This window comes from Melospiza georgiana, chromosome 14 (genome assembly GCF_028018845.1).
Source record: "Melospiza georgiana isolate bMelGeo1 chromosome 14, bMelGeo1.pri, whole genome shotgun sequence".
In the NCBI taxonomy this organism is placed as follows: Eukaryota; Metazoa; Chordata; class Aves; order Passeriformes; family Passerellidae; genus Melospiza; species Melospiza georgiana.
The window spans coordinates 16,029,083-16,050,592 of record NC_080443.1 but is presented as its reverse complement, the minus strand read 5'-3'; the positions used below and the strand labels follow the sequence as shown (position 1 = coordinate 16,050,592).

At 45.6% G+C, this 21,510-nt stretch overlaps 1 protein-coding gene across 4 annotated transcripts in view; it reads left to right on the top strand.

The window, feature by feature from the left end:
* Positions 1 to 2,926: 2,926 nt before the first annotated feature.
* Positions 2,927 to 21,510, top strand: part of MAF (MAF bZIP transcription factor) — a 183,999-nt gene continuing 165,415 nt past the window's right edge. For 2 of the 4 annotated variants that reach the window (XM_058034428.1, XM_058034429.1), the window contains exons 1-2: positions 2,927 to 4,617; positions 15,338 to 15,403. In XM_058034428.1, the coding sequence (XP_057890411.1) occupies positions 3,527 to 4,617; positions 15,338 to 15,371 (1,125 nt within the window). In that variant the 5' untranslated portion in view covers positions 2,927 to 3,526 and the 3' untranslated portion in view covers positions 15,372 to 15,403. Of the gene's footprint in view, positions 4,618 to 7,475; positions 7,564 to 15,337; positions 15,404 to 21,510 lie in introns of those variants that run through there. The other 2 variants (XM_058034432.1, XM_058034431.1) reach the window with 2 other exon arrangements.

The following is a 21,510-nucleotide window of genomic DNA, read 5'->3' as shown; positions in this document are numbered from 1 at the left end:
ACTCAGTGAGTCCATATAACAGGAGAGCTGCACGTTTGCTCCTGCTGGATGTGGTGTGTGGGACAGGCACGCGCGCTCCAGCGCTGCGAGCTCTGCCTCTGCTGCTGGCTGCTCCACGCAGGCCGACCCCAGAGGCTCTGCAGTTAATGTTTCACATCCCCCTGCATGTCCTGTCGGAAAACTCTCCCACAATAAATATGCATCAGTTTGGAGGCTCATGAAGCGGGTCAGCAGCACACTGGGAGCGAGCAGGGCTCCACGGGTGCGTCGTCGAATGGAGATGCCTGAAAACAAACCGGAGCAAGAAGCCGGGAGAGGGACAGGGGAGTTTTCCCTCTGCCTGGCTCGGGGCAGGATTGTTACAAACAGTGCTGGGAAAAGGGAGAAGTCTCAGGGAATTGGCCTGCGATAATTGTGGAAAAACTGGAGACTGAATAGCTCTAATTGAAATGAAAGTGTGTGATTGTTGTGGAAGAAACACTGTTAATAGAGGACTGTAAATGTTTAGACACCCATTGTGAATAGCCAAATAATAAAGAAAAATACTACTAAATCGAGAATTATATACTGTAGGGAGGAGAATGTTGCTTCTGAAGGTTATCCAAAAATTGCTAATAATCTTTTTTCTCTGCTGCACTGAACAGTAGAGACATTTTGGTGCAGCAGTTCTGTGTAACAATCACACAAGAACAATATTGCCCAACTAATAATTTTACTCGCTGCTCTGGTAGGTCAGAGCTTCAATTAATTTGCAGTACTTGCTTACATTGGTATCAATTAAGAGACGGTCCCCATTAGCTCACACAATTTCATACTCTTTGTCTAGAGTTCAGAGTTTACTCAGGAAATTTACTCGTTTGCAAATGTAGCACTTTGAATTTTCACATCCAAACAAACTGTTTTATGGGCTGGAGCCACATTTCTAGAGCCATCTACTACACGGCCTAGGGAAATACTACAACTGTACATTCTGAAATGCAATCACCTTTTCATTTAAAAATATTAGCACACACTTTATGTCTCTCACAGGTAGGCATGTTAAGAGGCATATAGTTCTACATTCATCTTGCTCAGGAGAAAAAAAAAAATACAGGGAATTGGCCTGTCCTGGGGGGATTTATGCTGTGAGCCTGAAGTTTTGTTGATTCCAACAAAGTGAAGAAATAGGAAAGTCAGCCCGAGCAGTTAACTTGCATTAACTTTGTCATGGATCAACATCTCTAAGATCCAGCTGCAGATGTGCACGGCTCTGTGTGTGCGGGTGTGCTGCGGGACGGTGCACAACTGTATTTTGATTTTGTTAGAAATGTTGGTAGCATTTTCTATCTTTACAGAATTGCCACTATGATAATTTCTAGATCTAGTTATCTCCCTAAATTTTCAGTATGCCCTACCCTTTTCAACTGCCAGGAACAGTACATGCTGTATGACTTTCAGATGTTAGTACTGGCACTCACACTGATAATGGCATAGTCAGAAGATGTTATCCATTCGTAAATCCACTCGCCAAGTGCTATTTCCTAAGCAGAGATTCTTTGGCTATTGCAAATGATGACTTTCACAGTCGGTGAAAAATCACCCAGAGCCCTGCCCGCACCTACAGAGTGATACCCTGAGCGGGGTTATAAATAGCAAACTCCGGGGGGGAAGGGACCGGGCTAGGGGAGAAGGGAGGATTTGAAGTACAATGTTCAAGAAGCAGGTTTAATATATGACCAAGTGTCAGAAGTCAGGTTTCTGAGAATTACTTTTCAGATAAACAACTTTATAGCACCGCACTTAATCTTACTTACTTGAGACATCTCATTTATCACGGAATTACAAGTAACTTTAATTCTATCGATATTCCCATAAAGCCCGGTCGGAAAATCGAGCCTGGCAGCCCCGGAGGCTGCGGATCTCCCCAGCCCGAGATGGGACGCGGCGGGTGCAGCCGGGGCCGGGCGGGACCGCGGCGGCTGCGGGGGCGGGCGGGACACGACGGGGGGGGCCCGTCCTGTCCTGTCCTGTCCCGTGTCCCGTCCCGTCCCGGCCCGGAGCTCGGCACTGACCTGCGGACGAGAGATGGCGCTGTCGAGGTTCGAACCGAGCCGCTCCGCCGCTCCGCTCCAGCCGCCGCCGCTCCTCGGCCCCCGGACCGGCCCCAGCCCCCTCCCGCACGGGAAGGGAAGGGGGGCTGGCGGGAAGGCGAAAGTAAATACAATTAGTTCTAAATGTATTAAATTAATTAGTCCTGGCCCGCGCGCCGGGTGCGGCGGGACGGGGGCGCGGGGTTTGCAAACTTGCGGGGCTCTCACACCTCCGGGCGGGCGTGGGGGATGGAGGGATCGATGCCCCGTCCCCGAAACAAAATAATCAATAAGTGACCGGGGCGCCGCGGGGGTGCGGAGCGATGACCCGCGGCCGGCACGGGGGAAGGGCCTCCCGCCCGTCCGCAGGTACCGCGCCGGGCACGGCGGAGCCCCGCGCTGCCCGCTCCCTGCCGGGCGCTGCCGGCTCTCCCCGAGTACCGCGTCCGGCGCTCCCCCTCCCTGCTCCCGGCCGCCCGCAGCTCCCCCGCGCCCTCGGGTGCCGGGCCGGGCTCGGGGGCAGCGCCGGGCACTCCGCCCCGGGGCAGGGCGCTGGCCGCGGGCGCGCACGGTGCGGAGCGGGCCGGCGGCGGCCGGGCCGAGCCGAGCCGAGCCGAGCCGAGCCCGGGCGCGGTGCCGGCGGCCAGGAGGGGGTTAAGCGGGCGCTGACAGTCAGCTGAGCCCTGACTGACAGCCCGCAAAGTTTCCCTGTCGCTAGACTCCTATGCTAATGAGGCCGGGCGGCGCGCGCCCATTGGCCCGGCCCCGAGCCCGTGTCCCGCCTGACGTCACGGGCGCTATAAAACTCCGCAATGCTTTAAACTCTCCTGCCGGATCAAACCTTTAAATATTTTTCATCTTCTTGCTGTAGCTTTGAGGCCGAGTTGTTTTTTTCTCTCTCTCTCCTTTTTTTTTTTTTTAACTCTTATTAGTATTATTATTATTTTGGTTGCGATACAGACTTTGATTTTTTTTATTTTATTTTTTTGCCTTCGCTCTCTTTCCCTCCTCCCTCCCCCGATGAACCTCTCTCCTCGCTCTGCACTTTGCAGGAGAGAGCCCAGAGGAAAAGCACCATGAAGTGTTAAAAATAACAAAACAAAACAACAACAACAACAAATTTACTCGCAACAACACCAGCTAACACTTCCAGCTGCGGCTCGCGAGCTGCGAAAGAGCGAGAGGAGAGAGAGAGAAGGGAGGGAGAGAGGAGAAAAAAAAAACCCTCTATGCAAAAGGCGAATAGCGAGAGCCCCGCGCTCTGATGCATCAGCGGAGCCTCTGCGAGGGATAACGCGGAGCGGGAGAGGAGCCGCCGGGGCGCACCGGATCGGAGGCAGAGCAGGAGAGCGGAGCGGAGCTCGCCAAAAATCAAGCTGGCTCACCCGGTGGCGACTCAGAGCAGCCCCCTCGCTCCCGGAGCGCACCCTTTCTGGAGGACTCTCGGCAGCAAAAGGATGGCATCAGAGCTGGCGATGAGCAGCTCCGACCTGCCCACCAGTCCCCTGGCCATGGAATATGTTAATGACTTCGATCTGATGAAGTTTGAAGTGAAAAAGGAGCCGGTGGAGACCGATCGCATTATCAGCCAGTGCGGCCGCCTGATCGCCGGGGGATCGCTCTCCTCCACCCCGATGAGCACGCCCTGCAGCTCCGTGCCCCCGTCCCCCAGCTTCTCGGCGCCCAGCCCCGGCTCCGGCTCCGACCAGAAGACCCACCTGGAAGACTACTACTGGATGACGGGGTACCCGCAGCAGCTCAACCCGGAGGCGCTGGGCTTCAGCCCCGAGGACGCGGTGGAGGCGCTGATCAACAGCAGCCACCACCCGCTGCCCGGCGCCTTCGATGGCTATGCTAGAGGGCAGCAGCTGGCCGCGGCCGCCGGCGGCTCCGTGCCGGCCGAGGAGATGGGCTCGGCGGCCGCCGTGGTGTCGGCGGTGATCGCCGCGGCGGCGGCGCAGGGCGGCGCGCCCCACTACCACCACCACCACCACCACCCGCACCACGGCGGCGGCGGCGGCGGCGGCGGCGGCGGCGGCGGGCACCCCCACGCCGCGGCGCCGGGCAGCGCGCCGCCCTCCTCCGCCTCCTCGGCCGCCGGCTCCGGCTCCGGCGGCGGCGGCGGCGGCGGCGGCGGCGCCGGGGGGCTGCACCACCCGCACCACGGCGGCGGCGGCGGCGGCGGCGGCGGCCTCCACTTCGACGACCGCTTCTCCGACGAGCAGCTGGTGACCATGTCGGTGCGGGAGCTGAACCGGCAGCTGCGGGGCGTCAGCAAGGAAGAGGTGATCCGGCTGAAGCAGAAGAGGAGGACCCTCAAAAACAGGGGCTATGCCCAGTCCTGCCGCTTCAAGAGGGTCCAGCAGCGGCACGTCCTGGAGTCGGAGAAGAACCAGCTGCTGCAGCAAGTGGAGCACCTAAAGCAGGAGATCTCCAGGCTGGTCCGGGAGAGGGACGCCTACAAGGAAAAGTACGAGAAGCTGGTCAGCAATGGCTTCAGAGAAAACGGATCCAGCAGCGACAACCCTTCCTCTCCAGAGTTTTTCATGTGAGTTCCCACAGCCTTGCCACCTTAACTAAAAGTTCTCCGTGTGAGTTGTTGTTGGGGGCTTTGCTAGAGCCACAACCCCGCTTGCCACCTTCTATTACCTTTTTTTAAAAAAGAAAAAAAAAACTCAAAACAATTTTAAAACAAAGTTGTTTTTTGGGTTGGTTTTTGTTTTTGTTTTCTTTTTAAGGTGGGCTGGCTCCGTGTTGGCCAACCTAAAGTTCTACATGAGTTTCCTTTCTGTTTATTATTATTATTATTATTATTTTTATTTTTTTGTGGGGGCTTGCTGTTGTGTTTTTTTTTTTTTTTTATTTGAAAGATCCAACTCGCCACCAACTCAGTTCTTCATATGAAGCTTGCTCTTCTTTGAAACCTGCCATCCACATTATATATATATATTTTTAAGTTCATGAGGTTTTTTTCTTTTGAGCTTGCTGTGTCCAAAAAGTCAGAGTTTTTTTTTTGCCATCCTGAGTTCTTCATATGAGATTTGAGCTTTGCAAAAAGAAAAATAAAATAAAAAAATTTAAAAACTATACAAAACAAAAAAATACAAAAAAAAAAGTGAAAATTTTAGACTCCAGCTTGCTGAGTTCCATCAGTTTTTAGCGTTGTTGTGCAAAACTAGAGATATGCCTAGATCAACCTGCCAAAATCAAGCCTGCATCAACCTTCGGTGTGTTCATGTGAGTTTTGGCCTTAATCTGCCAAACGTGAGACTTTAGTCTGCCATTAGAATCCCATACTCATCTCATGCATTACGCTTGCTATTTTGTCTTAGCAACAATGAACTATAACTGTTTCAAAAGACTATGAAAAAGAGACATTATATTAATAAAAAACCCTGCATGCTGGTCATGTACGGTATAATTATTTTTTTTTCTTTTGCTTGGAAATGGACTTTTGGAGACTATTATGGCATGGCATTCATCCTTTTGTTTTATTGCCTCATCACTTTTTTGGGTTGAAAGCAAAAAAGTGCAACCTTTGATCTTCCTCCTCCTCTTCCTCCCATTAAAGTTTGCATCTGCTCTAAAACTGCTTTGAGTTACTCAAAACTTCAGACTTCCTTTTAAATGCACTGAAGCATTCCCTCTCAAAAAACCTGCCAGAATGGATTTTAGTAACTTAATGTGGCAAAAAAAATTAAAAAAAAATAATAAAAACAAAAACACAGAAAGAACTTTGGAAAGATGTTCAAAAACAAAATTCACATCCCACTTGGGGGGACATTGAAACCATGCTGTTGCCTAAAAACAGTCTAAAATTAATTTTAAGTGATCTGCCCCATTTTTTTTTTTTCATTTTGCGTTTGGTCATTGTCAAATGTGGAATGCTCTGGGTTCCTAGTATATAATTTAATTCTAGTTTCTGTCATCTGTTAGCCCAGTTAAAATGTATGCTACAGATAAAGGAATGTTATAGATAAATTTGAAAGAGTTAGGTCTGTTTAGATGTAGATTTTTTTTTTAAAGATTGATGCACTAAATTGTTTACTGTCGTGATGTAAAGGGGGGTAGAATTTGCAACGGGACTGTTTTAAAAAGTAGTTTATGCAGCATGTGCTTGCAACTTAAATATAAGTTGGGTATATGTAGTCCTTGCTATACCACTGACTGTATTTGAAAACCAAAGTATTAAAAGGGGGAGGCACCCCTGTTTATATCTATAGGGGTATTTTACATTTAAAATGTATGGGTTGTTTTTTTTTTTTTTTTTTCAAAATTGAAGTATTTGGGACTGAATTGCACTAAGATATAACCTGCAAGCATATAATACAAAAACAACAACAAAAAAATTACGAACCTGTTTAGAACGCTAATACAATTTATGCAGTTATAAAGATGGCATTACTGCACAGTTTTAAAATGATGCAGATTTTTTTACAGTTGTATTGTGGTGCAGAACTGGATTTTCTGTAACTTCAAAAATTCCACAGTTTTAAAGGCAATAATCAGTAAATTTTATTTTCAGGGACTGATATCCTGTCTTTTAAAAAAAAATGGAAAGTAAATCTTACCACAATAAATATAAAAAAATCTTGTCAGTTACTTTTTCTTTTACATATTTTGCTGTGCAAAATTGTTTTATATCTTGAGTTACTAACTAACCACGTGTGATGTTCCTATGTGCTTTTCTTTCATTTTCAACTCTATGGTTATATCGAAAGAGAGAATAATCTACAATAATAAACTGCATTTTTTTGATTCCGTACTCAGTTTCTTAGTGTGTAGTTCAAAGTTCCATAACTGCGAGCGCAGTACTTCAGCGTGCTGCCTGCCGAAGGGGCGATGCTCACCCACGAGCTGGACTCAGAAGTGTTCAGGAGGGGAGAAGGGAAAGCATAGCTCCGTGTAAAATGGAAAATTGTCACCTGCTAGGACTCCAGTTCTCTTTCAGGTAGATGAAAAAAAAAAACGTGAGCTTTCAGGTGCTGCTTCTGACTTCTCAGTAGTGCAGCGAGGGCAGTTTCAGTGACTCAGATCATCCCGCCAAGTTCTAGGAGATCTCAAAGGGGAGGGCTGCTTAAAAACCTGATGACACGATATGGCCCTGTATTTTGATTGTTTTATGATGGAGTGAAGTGAAAGAGAAGACTTCACATCCTCTTATCATCTGATCCCAGCTAAGCATGCCTGTCTATAGTAAGAGATGACACTGCATCAGACTTGGCTTGTCACAGAGCCACTTAATTCTAGATTGAAAAAATTCTTATCATTTTGGTCCATACTGCCTCCTTTTTTCTTTTCTTCACTTTTTCACCCTTCTTTTTTCTTTTTTTTTACCCTGTGGAATTTTTTTGTTTTGTTTTTGGTTTTTTTGCTTTTGTTTTGTTGTTTTTTCTTTTGCTACAGGCCTTAGAAAGTCCAGAGAGAGCTGAGGAGCGGAGAAAAAAAAATCCAAAGGACTTCCTCCAACTTTTGAGAGTTATTTGCTCTATACAATCAACCCCAAAGGTTAATGTGCTAGAAACATTCAGGTCTCTGAGCCCCTCTTCACTGCAGTTCCCCATGTCAAAGGGCATTTGAACTTTGAAAGGCTCCTCAGATGCTCGACCCAGTTCATTTAAAGCCACCTTTCCCTGAGAGCCTGCAGTGTCCCTCGGCAGAGCGCTGTCCTGCTCTCTGAATGGGATTATCTGTCCCCTTTCTGTGAGAGGCAGAGGCCTCTCCGAAGGATGCTCCAGCCTCTCTAGGATGGGGGGGTTATCTCCAGACCCAGGCTCATAAACCAAACACCTTTTTCTTCTCCTTTGTGTTTTTCCCCCGTACTGCCGGTGCAGCTTCTTCCCAGCAGTAAGGTCATCCCTTCTGGGTGCTGGTGGCCCTGAAGGGGCCCTGAAGGGACAGGACCTGTTGCCATCCCTCTGCCTGGCTGGTCCAGCCCTGTCAAGGGTCGGGCTGCAAGGTCAAGGTGTGGCTCTGAGCCCCCCTGCAGCACTTGCACCCATGACAGCCTGTGTCAGTGGGCAGTGGCTGGTGCTGGAGGTCACTGTGCTCCTGCTGAGGTCCCTTTGCAGGGATGGACACTCTCCTGGTGACACTCGGCTTGCTCTCCGAAGCCGATACTGTGTCTCACCCCTCCCCAGTGCCGGGGCACCAACCTGCCCTTTGGCATCTGACCTGCTGTTGCACCAGGGTTTGAGTAATGGTTCAAGCTCCAGATTCTGGTTAATTTGAGTTCCATTTTCTGGTTAATGTGTAATCTGTGGGTAAACTGGTTGCGATTGGCCGAGCTGGGAATTATCTCCTCTCATAAAGACAAGGCTGCTCGTTATTCTGTCTCCCACCTTCCCTTCCCTGACTGAGCCTTTACCGACGCCCAGGTGTTTTTGCAGGGACTCTGAAGCTTTGCTGCTGCCCTTGCTGAGAGCAAGGAAGGGAAGGGACAAGACCTGTCATCAGCAGAGCCCCCGCTGAAGTGGTGCTGCAGCCCCCAAGGGAGCACAGAACCCCAAGCTGCCCAGAGCAGGACCACTTCTGGTCCAGCCTCATCCTCACACCCAGCTGTCTCTTCAGGCTTCCTTGCAAGCAAAGTTAGGAGCAGGCAATAGGATTTTAAAAGTACTGTGAATTGACTGAGTAGTGAAAAACGAGGAGAGCGCTGCTGCCTCCCTGAAGTGTCTTCTTTCACGGAGGGAAAAAACCAAACATCCTATTTGAACGATTTGAGAGATAAGAGAAAACCTTCCTAGAAACAGACTTCCTAGAATAGGGTGACAAAGGAAAAATTCCCATCACACCCCCAACCTGAGAGGGGAAAAAAGCTTTCTTCCAGTTTGGCATTGTGATGACAATCTTGCTTTGCACGTTAAAAAATGCAACCTTCCTTAAGCTGCACTTGAATTTCAACCTGAAACACGCCAACTGGCCGAGTGAAGGGGAAAAAAATAAGGTACACATTTTAATATTCACTAAAGCAAAGTGAGTATTGGGGTTCTCTGTATGAGTCATTGCAGGGGAGCGCCCACCTTTGCCGCAGGAGTGCTTGCTGAGGACTAATTGGAACCGCTCTGCTCTGAATAACCTACATTCATTAATCACCCCTTGCTTGACTCTGGCCTCAATCCTGCTCCCATTGAACTCAGAGGTGCAATCCTGGGGATTTCAAAGGGGAGCAGGATCCCACTGTTCTCCCACAGGTGAAAACCGGGTGGAATGCTGCCCGGGCCAGGCAATTGGGTGTCAAAAGGTGTGTGTGGTCTTAATCTGCCCATCGCTAACAACATCCTATTTTTCCCATAGTCCTGTAGTGCCTTTCCATTTATTAACTACATTACAAAGAACTTTCATGTGACCGGTGCTGGGAGATACGTGTGTGGACAGCGGCCTTTTGCTGGCTGGGAAATGGTGTGCACTGAGGCTCAGCCCCCTCCTCCCTCCCCAGCCCACCTTGCTCCTAAGCTTTGTTAATTTCCACCCCCTAAAACAAAATGTAACCCTCTCCTGCCCTGCCTCCAGGCTTCTGCTGGGCAGAGGCCGAGAGTATTTTTTTGGTTCTGCTACAGCATTTTCCCTGCTTGAAAAAATGTCATCCTGGACTGAATCCTAAAAAAAAAAGATGGGAGAAGGCAGGGAAATATCCCAGTCACACCAGTGCATATTTATTTCCTGAATTATTTCTCCCTAGGCATGCAACGAGAAGTGCCCGTTTGCAAACTGAGCGGGGAGAGCTTCTATTTATTAGAAAGTCTTCATCACCCTTTTAAAACAAAAACTCCAGTGCTGAATCAAAATGTCACTTGAAAACTCCCCCCACGCGAAACATGGCAGCAAATTTTTAGTTTAAAAAATGAACTTTCCCAGCTCTTTTTTCTTTTCCCTTCCGAAAGCTTTTATGCAGCTGTTTCCTCCCCCTCCCTCTGCGTAGTGTGTAGGAAGTTCTTGATCTAGAATCATTCATAATTTTAATACCAATTTCTATTTGACATAATATACTAATATCAGATAGAGAGTGTAGCTGCTTCCTGGATTTAGGGAGGAAATGATGCATATATCAGAATTATCTGCTCAGATGCCAGAACTACATTGGTGTCATTTCAGCATGTGCTGTGTTGAAAGGAAATCCTCTATATTTATTACTCCGATCATCAGAGGAGCTAAATGGACCTACTGTTTCTGACACCTGTTCAGATGGCTGAATTTAAAATTTCATGCAGGAAAAAAAAATAAATCCTACATACTTCAATGTTAGGAATTAAGGTTTTTTTAATACACGTTTTTCCCTCCCTCTTTCCGAATTGCTGCGTTGTGAGCGGCTGCCATGAGGCTTGGGCATTCCGGGGGTAGCTATGGAGAGCGGGATAGATTTTGTTTGCTCAGCTCTGACAAAAACCAATCCTGCTTGAACAGAATACACACACACAGAGTCTGTAACCAAATGCTTCAGATCTCTGTTTTAAGTGCAGGTCTCAGTATGAATAACATGATGTAGCACACCCCAGAACGTGGCAGAGGTGAGCGGCCAAGAAAGAACTCGTCTTTTCAGGAAGGAGCTGAGCACTGAACCACTTCATAATTTTAAGGCTCCTCTAATGAATTTTTTTTGGGCATAGCAGGTACAAATCAATAGATTAAAATACTGTACACTCTGCTGCATCTAATTCTTGACTGCCTGAAATTGCGGGGGAGGACCGAGAATAACATTTGTCACTCTGAGGGCTGAGTGCATTCAGATTTGTGAGCTCTAAGCCAACACAATGCAAAAATAGTCCAGGATATGACTTAAGTTATCAAGTGAAAAGCAAGAGGCCAGGGATCTGCGAGGCTGTAGTTGGCAGACAGGCAGCTCCATCCCGAGCTATCTAGCACCGTATCGGGTTGACCCGGCACAGTGTGACAACATCTCAGTGCCCTCGATGCACGCTGCCTGTATTTCAGCGCTCTCTGAAACGATCGTTTTCGTTCACTATTGCTGCACCCACTTTTTTCCCTCCAAATTCTGGCTTTTAAAACTGTGTCACTTGCGACACACAGTGAAGCGTGTAGGCCTGTAATCGTGGTGCAGTGAGTGACGAGGACAGAACTTGCCCTGCCTCTCTCCTTGCTTGTTTTGAAGCCCTGTGGACTTTGTGACATGATTTGCTTTTTTTTCCTAATTAATAAATGTCACTGTTTTGTAATGCATCTCAATGCAACACTTTACATGGAAGGAATCAAAGCCAGAGGAGAAGTTTTCTAGAACTGGTGTTTCTCCTCCATGCAGAAAAAAAATCCCCAGTAAATAACAAATCGAGCAGTGTCCTCAAGTTTCCAGCGGGGGTAGAGGTTGGAGTGTCCCTGGGTGCTGCTCTCAATTGTTAATTCATAAAGACCCACAGTCCTGAGCAATGCTGCCCCAGCTTGTCCTGATACAGCAGAGATGCCGATGGCTGTGGACGGAGGCGTTGAGCCTCAACACCCTGTTCCAGCGAAAGCTCTGGCATCTCTCTGACATTCAGTCCTTGGGCTTTCCATTAAATCTGGGTGTCCCCGAAAGGCGGCAGGGTGTGGGGACAGCGGGGTGTCGGCAGAGGTCGGAGCCCACACGCCTTTGCCTCCCTGCCGCCACCCGGCCGGGGGAGCAGCAGCCCTGGGGAAGGTTCTGGCACGGATTTTCACCTCCCTGCTTCCAGCAGCTCCTGATCGCCCCGGGCCGGGGCTGTCTGTGCAGGGATGCGGCCCCTCCCCGTCCCTCACGGCACCGGGGCCGCGGCCGGCGGGGTCGCTTGGGGGGCGGCCGGGGCCCCTGGGGGCTGCCCTCAGCCCCGCCCGGCCCGGCCGGCACGTCCAGGGACACAGCGGGCACAGCTCCCGGCCCGGGCACCGCTCTGACCCCAGGCAAAGCCCTGTCCCCGGCACAGCCCCCGGTCCAGGCACAGTTCTGATCCCGGGCACAGCCCCCGGTCCAGGCACAGTTCTGATCCCGGGCACAGCTGTGTCCCCGGCACAGTCTCGACCCGGACACAGTCCCCGGCCCCGGCATAGCCCCCAGCCCCGGCACAGCCTCGGCCTGGCACAACTCCCGGGCACAGCCCTCGCCCCCGGCACAGCCTTGACCCCCGGCACAGCCCCTGTCCCCGCTATAGTCCTGGTCCCTGGCCCTGGCCCTGTCCCCGGGCACAGCCCCCGAGGGCTGCAGCGGCCGCCCAGCCGCGGGTCCCGCCGCAGCCAGGTGCGGGGGACAGGCCCCGCCGCCCGGGAGGGGCAGGAAGGTGAGGACAGCATCCGCTGTTTGTTTGTTTCTTGTTTGTTTCTCTCTAAATCCCATCCCTGCAACAAAAGGGGAGTCTGGGCGGAACTATGGATCCGTCTGGCCGCGCATCCAGAGCGGAGCTCCGGTTGTCACCCGGCGGCTCCCACGGGCCGCTCGGCCCTAGGTATGTCCACAGAGCACTTCCCTCGGCTTTGGTCACAGTATTTCCAATTTTTCTTTTTCTTTTTCTTTTTCTTTTTCTTTTTCTTTTTCTTTTTCTTTTTCTTTTTCTTTTTCTTTTTCTTTTTCTTTTTCTTTTTCTTTTTCTTTTTCTTTTTCTTTTTCTTTTTCTTTTTCTTTTTCTGTTGCTTTTTCTGTTGCTTTTTCTGTTGCTTTTTCTTTTTCTTTTGCTTTCCTTTTCCCTTCTCTTCCCCCTCTCCCTTTCCCTTTCCCTTTCCCTTTCCCTTTCCCTTTCCCTTTCCCTTTCCCTTTCCCTTTCCCTTTCCCTTTCCCTTTCCCTTTCCCTTTCCCTTTCCCTTTCCCTTTCCCTTTCTCTTCTTTGCCTTTCCCGTCTCCCTTTTTCTCGTTTTCCTTTTTCTCTCTCATTCTTTTTCTTTTTCTTTCTTATTTTTCCTTTCCTTTTTCTATTTCTTCCCTTTTTTTTTTCCCAGTTCTTGAATTTTCCCCCTTTTCTTCTTTTCTTTTTCCTTCATACCTGTGCACACACAGAGACAAATCTAAACCCAACGGCAATCAAAGAGATCTTTTAAAATGACTTTTTGGATCAGGCTTTGAGTTCTCTGCAGGGAGCAAGAATGGGAGCAGGCAGGATTTACATTTCATGGCTTTTAAAGAATCTCAAGTGCGGGGAACGGCGTTTGCCGAGGCTGAGTTTCACAAGTCTGTGTGGATGTGCCTCGGAATGTGTATATGATTAAGCTTAAAGCCCTCTTCTGTAAGAAAGCAGGCAGATTCCCTTTCGTGCAGCCTCAGCCCTGCTTCTCCAATTTTGAAACAAAACTTCTTGCCAAGGCCTTGGCAGTGGGATATCACTGCTGAAGGGTATGGGATCAGGGTGTTGGTATTGTCTCCCAAAGCTGAGGTGTCTCCACTGCAAACAGCCCCTGCTCCCTCAAGCACTGAGAGCCGTGACAATAAAAATGATCCCAAATTGAACCTAACAAGACCTAGTATTTTTTTTTTTTTTACTTTCCTACCCCTTCCCCCCAGCTTGACTGCTTCCAAACTCCCTGATGAAAGCATTTTAATATGTAGGAAGAGCTGCCGGAGTCTGCAATGCGATTCAGTGTTCTGTGGTGTAGGATGAACAGATTTTCCTTTCCGTAGGGTTTCCTCCTGCAAAGTCATTGTAGAGGAGGGAATACTGTAAGATTAAATCTGGTTAAAATACTATATTCATGTCACACCAGATACGGTCTCCAGACTGTGCACAGTCTTTCAGCTTCCTTTATTGTGAAATCCTTTTAAAATAGCACAGTATAGTGTAGAGAACTTATTGAAGTATAACTGTCTTACACCAACTCTGTCAGATAAAATGAAGGAAAGTGATCAGGCTTCTTAAATTAATAAATCTGCTTAGTGTCTCTGGTTGCCTTCACGCTCTCTTACTGTCTTTGACTCTTTCCTTATTAATAAAATGATAGTTAAATAAAGCTGCTAAGTGAAGCAATGCACCTTGTCGGTGGAAGAGGGTTGGTGTTCCAGGTGTGCTGTGCTGGGCATGCTTGTGGGTTTAGGGCAGGGATGGGCACAGCAAAGACTGAAAGCAGGCTGACCACATCAGTTTCTAGATGCTCCTCAGGTGTGAGGCCTGAGTACCTGTTCCTCTCAGCCCCCTGCATTAATAACAGGATGAATTAACCGATTGGCATGAAAGGAGAGGTCGTCCTGAGGAAAATGACACCAAAGGTCCACAGGAGTCATTTGCTTTTAGAGATCCCGGGCCAGGTGCCAAGTATTGCATTTATCTAAGCACCATCCTGTTTCTCAAAAAAACCTCAAAAAACAAAACAACAAACTCCAAACCTGAAAGAAAAAAATCAAACTAAAACAATAAGGTAACATATTTTTCGGTGGTCAGTGGGTCCTTTCAAAGAGGCGTGGGTTCTTTTGAGTGGGGAGCCTTGGGTGGGATGTGGGACAGGGATTATTCAGCTGGCTCTAGATGTGCTGCCCACTTTTGTTTTCAGAGCTGCAGAGCTAATCTGGAATCAAAATGCTGGAAAAGAGCCTACAGTTTGTCTTGCCTTTTTTTTTTTATTCAAGTCGATCGGGCTTGTGGTTTATCCTTGCTCTGATTATGCTGCACGGTTCCAATAAATGCACGGAGCTCAAACATTCCTGCAGGCACTTCATAGGAAATACATGTGTGTGTCTGTGCATGCACACTCAGGGAGGGAAAGTTGATTGTAAGGGACGCAACAAAATATCCATATTTAAGAAATGTGGATTGACTCACTGACTTATCTCACTTATTGTACAAAGATTCACTCTATGTTGTTTTTTTTTTTTTAATTAGGTTTTAAATATGTGTTGACAGGATGAATTTGTACAGTGTGAGTAACTGCAGGGGGAAATGACAGCTCTGCTTTTGTTATTAAACTACTGTCTTGAAAATAATGGACTGTGTACAAAAATTGATTATTATTTTGCCAATTACATTAGTGCAGCTAATAACAATCATTAAGAAAGAAATACAGAAAGCTACACACTTTCAGATATTAGAAACTGATATTCACTGGTGAGGCAAAAAATACGTGTTCTTAAGGTAATTTGTCAGTAAGAATCTCCTGTTATTAATGTGAAGTAAATACTAAATATGTGAACTAGAAATGTTTCACTTCAAACTGTGTTCTTCTTCACTCAGCCAGAATTAATAAACAGTACAAGAGACTTTCTAAATTTAATTTAGGATTTGCATATAAAAGGTCCTATTCTGTACCATAGTGGCACAACAGACAGGCTTTATGATGTTAAATATTCCTTTTAATAATAGTTTATTTTAATATATTTACTAAATTAGGTACCCGAGAGAATCATCTACAACGGTGATGTGAAAATCCCTGTTACCTGAGGTCAAAAATAAAAGGTATGTTTTCCTTTTCATTAGCAATTTGCCATATTTCAGCAGGGGTGGTAATTTCTCTGCTTTGTTTTCTGCTGCTAAGATGGTGCTTTCTGCTCAGCCCCGGGGAGCCGCTGACAGGCTGTGGTGCAGTTTCCTGGGCTTTTGGGCGAGGCTGATTTCAGGTGCCTACAAGAACCACTTGTAATGATGGGGCTTTGTACTTTTGTCAGCCAGGCAGCTCTCTCGTGTCCCACACCTCATATATAATGCTTTGCAAATGTTTTCTTTCTTTTTCTTCAAATGCTGGCGTTCAGACATCAGCTACGGGGATTGAGGATGGGTCTTCTGAAGATCTCCCTCAGATCTTGATGAAAATCATGAGTCTGTGTTAGATGACTTCAGTACTTACAAATTACAATAGAGTTTAATTCACAGCACTGCTTTCCTCTGGAAATTCATGTTCATTCAATCTGTCAACATTGACTAAAAAATATGCTGCTAATGAAAATGTGGGAATTAAAACTTTCAATCCCTTCCCCTGCTAGACTCAAACAGGCACTTTATTTTTTTTGTTCCATGGAATCTGACTTTTATTGACCTTGACTATAAAAATACTAAGTGGGTTAAATGAGCACCAAGGTTGCAATGACAGATTCCTGTGTGAATTTTTTTTATGAAACCTCCTATTTTAGTTAAGAGCACAGCCTGCCGTGCAGCCTGCCACACTTTGATCAACGGTTAAGTGCTGTTAAAAACAGCTGAATTTTATTAGCTCATGGAATTAAGCTTGTTTAAATAATAGATTTAATTTTTATCTTTTAAAAGAAATGTAAATAATAAATTAAAATAATAGATTTCTTTGTTAATTTTGAAAATAAATTTAAGTAACAGATTTATTATTTAAAATTTAAGTGAGGATGGGGAGGGTGTAACTGGTGCTGTAGCCTGTACATTAAATGGAACTGAGAGAAGGTTTTAAAGGTGTATGAGTTGTAGGAATAGATTTCTCAAGGAGCACTACAGGACCTTAATTTTAAGCCTGATGCTCCTCTTACTTCCCTGAGGACCACCCTGGATAGGGTTTTGCCTGCATTGCATTTTTTTTTTCTATTTTTCACCACTGTAAATGAGAGGGAAGCCAGCTCACTCACGTTTTTTGTGAAAACTCAGAGCGCAATATGATTTTTTGCAAGAATACAGCCAAGTTGCTATCAGCTGAAGTAAATACATGAAGTGTGTATTTTAATAGCAAAGGTGCAGCGCTTGTTTCATCAGCTTGCTCTTGGGGAAACATTTCTAATTTCAATGATCCCATAGGAAAATCTGCCATGCTTCCTGTAATTCATATATGTGACTATTAGATTTATACAAATTAGTGATATTTATTTTTATCCCTATAATAAAAAAGGAAATGTTTTTCCCTTATTGACACTTGTGATCTCAAGACTTGCTTAGCCTTCTGCTCTCTGGGACAATTCCTTGTGTCTTCCTTCACTATTTTGTGGTTATAATTTCCCATATTGTAGACAAAAAAAACACACAAAACAACCAGCAGCAAAATCTGTTAGTTTTAAGCAAATAGCTCTTGGGTCTTGGAAGAGTTAACAAACTTTTACGGCAAGGTTCAGGCAGTTCTGACCCCTATGGTAATATTTCATCTAAGGTTACTGTTGGGAGAGAAATCAAATTTCAGCTGTGAACATGATTGACAGGTGAAAGCAAGGGAGAGAAAGACATCTGGTCAGATGGGGAATTTGGGCAGGAGAAGGACAATTCAGGGAAGTGTCTCTGTGATATTAGGAATAATAAGCTTAGATATGAAAACTCCGATCCTCCACTCTGTCTGGAGGAGAACTCACTTGATATTCATGGAGCTGGCTTGGTTGGGGGAATTTAAGACTGTACATTTATAGTAGTGGACAGTAGTCTCCACGGTCTGACTTACTGACTTGGCTCCTTTGAAGGAATTATGTTATTTCTGGCAAACTTGAAGGATTTCAGGGCCGTTTATTTAATGACTGTGACAGGAATAGTTGGTGGTTGCTGGTTAAGAGGTTCTCACCATGATGTCCCTGGCAGGTCAGGCAGCAGCAGGGGTGGTGGAGGCCAGGACTGGTGTCACTCCATGTCCTCCCACTTCTGACAGCTTTCAGAGGAAGCACTGCAGGATGAATTTTGTGTTTATACACTCTTATACCAGCAGCAAAATTAGTAGCTACCCCATAAAATACCACTAAGGCTCCATTGTGCTGTTTTACAAAGCAACAGTTATTTTGCAAAGATTGTGTTTTGTCTTATTCCAGCAGCACCAGCTAACATCCCTTACAATACATACATAACCCCAGGTGTGTTTCACTGTGCTTCAGTGTATTTTATTTGGTGCAGGAAAGCTTTTCCATCCTCCAATGTCATGGAATATCCCTGTATTTCCTGATCAGCATGGTGATGTTGGAAAGTAGAATTTACTTTTGACATAAAAAATGTAGCCAGGTTTTTTTCTAAAAAAGGGAATAAAAAATTTGTTGGTTTTTTTATCACTGTGTGTAACAATGTTTCAGTTTTTAAAGAGGCTCTGAATGACCTTTTTAGAGCTCCAAGGGCAGGATGAGGCAATGATGGACCCTAAATTGCATCCTACTTACATCCCAGGTGAGAGGAAAGATCCTGGGTGGACTTCTGGCCCCACTGAAGCCTTTGGTAAAATCACCCTTTAATTCCTGGGCCCCACACTTCCACCACAAAGGAATATCTACAGGGGTGGTTGTAAAATAAAAAGCAAAATCTGAACTTATACGGAGGTAGCTGAGCTGTGAATTCCCAGGATGGATGTTCTTATTTGGGAGTAAGGGTGGATTTCCCCCTTCCCTACTACAGCTAAGCTGCTTTCAAAATATAATAAATTATCCAGGAAAATCCACTCTTATTCTAGAGTAGGAGTGTCCACCCAGGCAATGACTAGCACTGCAGTATAGTTTATTTCCTAATTTCCCCATATGGATGAGACCTGAACTAAGGGGAGAATAAGGAGCAGTAAAGAACCGAAATGTATTTTCTGTTCCTTTTCCAGTTTGCCTCCAAGACTTTTCACACAGGGGAAATCATGGTGCTCTGAAAATACACATTTACTTACTTTTCACTGCTATTCCTGCATTTGCACATGCATTTTTGAAAAAGATTTGTGTTTTGTATAAGACCTTTTGCATTCTCATACTATTCACGTGTATTTTTGATGTGCAGTTGAGTCTGTCTGTTCATGACATCATTTCTCTTTTCATGGCCGTGGCCTGGGATATCAAACTACCCAGCTTCACTGGAAATTAGATCTTGTTTTTATTCCTAGACTGTACATCTGATAAAATTGAAAATTAAAGCTAAGAACTGTAAAAACAATCAAATTTCTTTGTGCATGAGCAAGTTATTTTTAACTTTACGTTGTTGAATTAACACTCCCTGTAAAATGTCTTTATTTTCCGAGGCTGATAGCAAGATAACTTCCATGAAATATTATTGGCAAACTTCCCACAGCAGTCAATGGGAGCCTTGTATGTATTTTTCAAGCAGATGTGCTCTGTTAAGCCTAAATGAGAATATTTTTTTATCAAATGGGTTGCAGTATGTTATTCTTGATTAAAAAATTCAGAGTAACCTCTCCCCCTCCCTTTCCTCTCCCCAAACATATTTAGTACAATTTACAGATCATTTTGCATAGGTAAAAAATAAGTTCTTGAGAGTTTATAAAAAGCAGGATTTTACTATGCCTCAAATGCCTTTCTAGCTCATTCCTGTGAATTTGAAGTATGAAAATGCCTCAAATCTTTATGAGTGAAGAGAAAGTATATTCCATATGTAACAACTTTTACTCCCCTAAAATTCCCAGGCGAGTCAATTTAATATTTTTCCCTGTGTTTAAAGTAAGCTCTAAAATATTTTCTGGTGACGTCATTCTTTCTGTTGTGTAGTTCTAATAAAGGATTTTAAGTGCTAAAAAAAAAACAAAACAAAACCCCAGTTATATTTTTAACATCTCTCCTGGGTTTTCTAATTTGTGCCACTTACCAAATGATTCGCACTGTACCAAAATACAGGAGATTGATGAGACAGGAAAAGTACTGATTTAACATCCCACATATAAAATTACTTCTCAGGCTCCACATATAGTCACAATGTTTAGAGAGTGAAGAAAACGGGAGTTGGGAGTCACAGTCTGACTCACTTGTGAGACTTTGACCCACTTATTTGATTCTAGATTCAGCAAAATACTGGAGCACTTTAAACTTGTTATCTGAGGTTTCTTCTAAAGGTCTGTTACCGTTGATCTCTTTATATCTCAGTTTACACAGTTATAAACCTAGATAATTAATTCTTACCTTCTAGGCTTTTGTGGGAGTTAAAAAATAGCTGTAATGTTCCTTGAAGCCCTTTAATGAAAACTGGTTTATTGAAGTACTTGTCATTTACCTTACTTCATACTCTGGGATGAGAAATCACTGGTGTTGCCCAGGTCCCAGACACCATTTCTACTGGGATGGGAATTTACTCTCCTGAGTTCACTGGGCCTGGATTACAAAGATCAGGTGCTTTGGGAGCTGGACATTTTCTGAATCACACATAACTTTACCCTGATTTTGAACGTGCCAAAATGTAGGCAAAATCAGTTATGTGCCCCATCTCTCTCTTAAAGACAATATAGCTTTAATACCTCTATGTACAGAATAGCTCCTGTGCACCTGCAAGGCATGCAGAGGTCACACTGTCCTTGTAATTCCTCCCCTTCCTGCCATTACCTTTTTTTCCCAAGGTTCGAGCCATTATCATTCAGCACTTGTGCAGCTTTTCTTTTCTTCCATCCCCAAATTATTATTGTTTCCCTCCTACCTTCTACCCCTCCCCAACCATAATGGAGTCCTCAGCTGTAAATTTGCTAACTATAAAGATTTTTGCTCGAAATGTTTTGAAAATGCTGCGAGAAAAAAAAAAGAAAAAGAAAAGAAAGCCTATGAACAACACGCTGTGCCATGCTCCAGCATTGCACTTCTATGGGAAAGATAATAAAGATATTAGCACTCATATAATTTCAGATAGGAAATGAAACCAGACACGAAAGAAACACTAGCTCCAGCTGTTGAGTGGGAATCAAACTAGCTATGGGAATTACAGGTATTGTCACCGGAGACAGCCTGACTTCTGAGAAATGACCTCAGGTGTAGGAGCTTGCTGTGGCCCCTTGCAGATATTAACACCTAATTAACAATCTGCGAGAGCATCCTACATCTTAATCACCAGTGAGGTGAGAATGACAATCACAAGGAGGAGAAGGAGAAGGAAAATGGTAATTTTTCCTCTGCACGCATCATCTAATAACCATGGTTATTCAGATGCAGCTAAATGCGATTTCCTTTTAGTCATTTCTGTCTATTGGAAGGCACAGTAAGTTCATTTGCTAGCAGGTAGGCAGCGGAGGTGAGAATTGAATTGATCTGAGATACTCTGAAAAATTGACCCTGAGGTCATTCCTAGTTTAAATTGGGAAGTAAGGCTGAGCTCATGTCTTCCCTTTCTTCTCTCCCCTCTCCCTATTCCCCCTCTTTTTGTGTTTTCAGGCATATTAGTCTGTACTGCGTAATTACTTAAACATACTCTGATGGTGGGGAACCTTGTTCCCTCAAAGTTAATCAAAATAAAGAGAGCTTTTGTTAGCAGTGATAGGTAATTAAATCTCGGCTGGGCTTGTGCAGGGCCTTTGTGCCGGGTTATTGACGGCAGAGCCGCGCTCCCCGGCCCTTCTGCTGCAGCACAGCCCCGAGCAGCACCAAGATTCAGGTCCAGCTAAATTAGGAAATGGGGTGTGAAGGCATGGAAAGCTTAACGGGCTCAGGCTGTAAAGGAGAGGGGTGCATGGCAGCACATCCTGAGTCTCCCAGAGGAAGGGCGATTTCCCTGGGGAGAGATGCACGTTTTAAAGAGGAGAAAATCAGAGGTGGCACTTCTGCGTTTCTGCAATCTTCTGGCTGTGGTTTTAAGCAGCAACAGCTGGAAGTGTGGATAGGAACAACCTACTAACCCAATTGCAGCTCCAGTGTACACACCTAGGGCCAAATTCTGCTTCCTATTACCTGGTGTAAATGCTC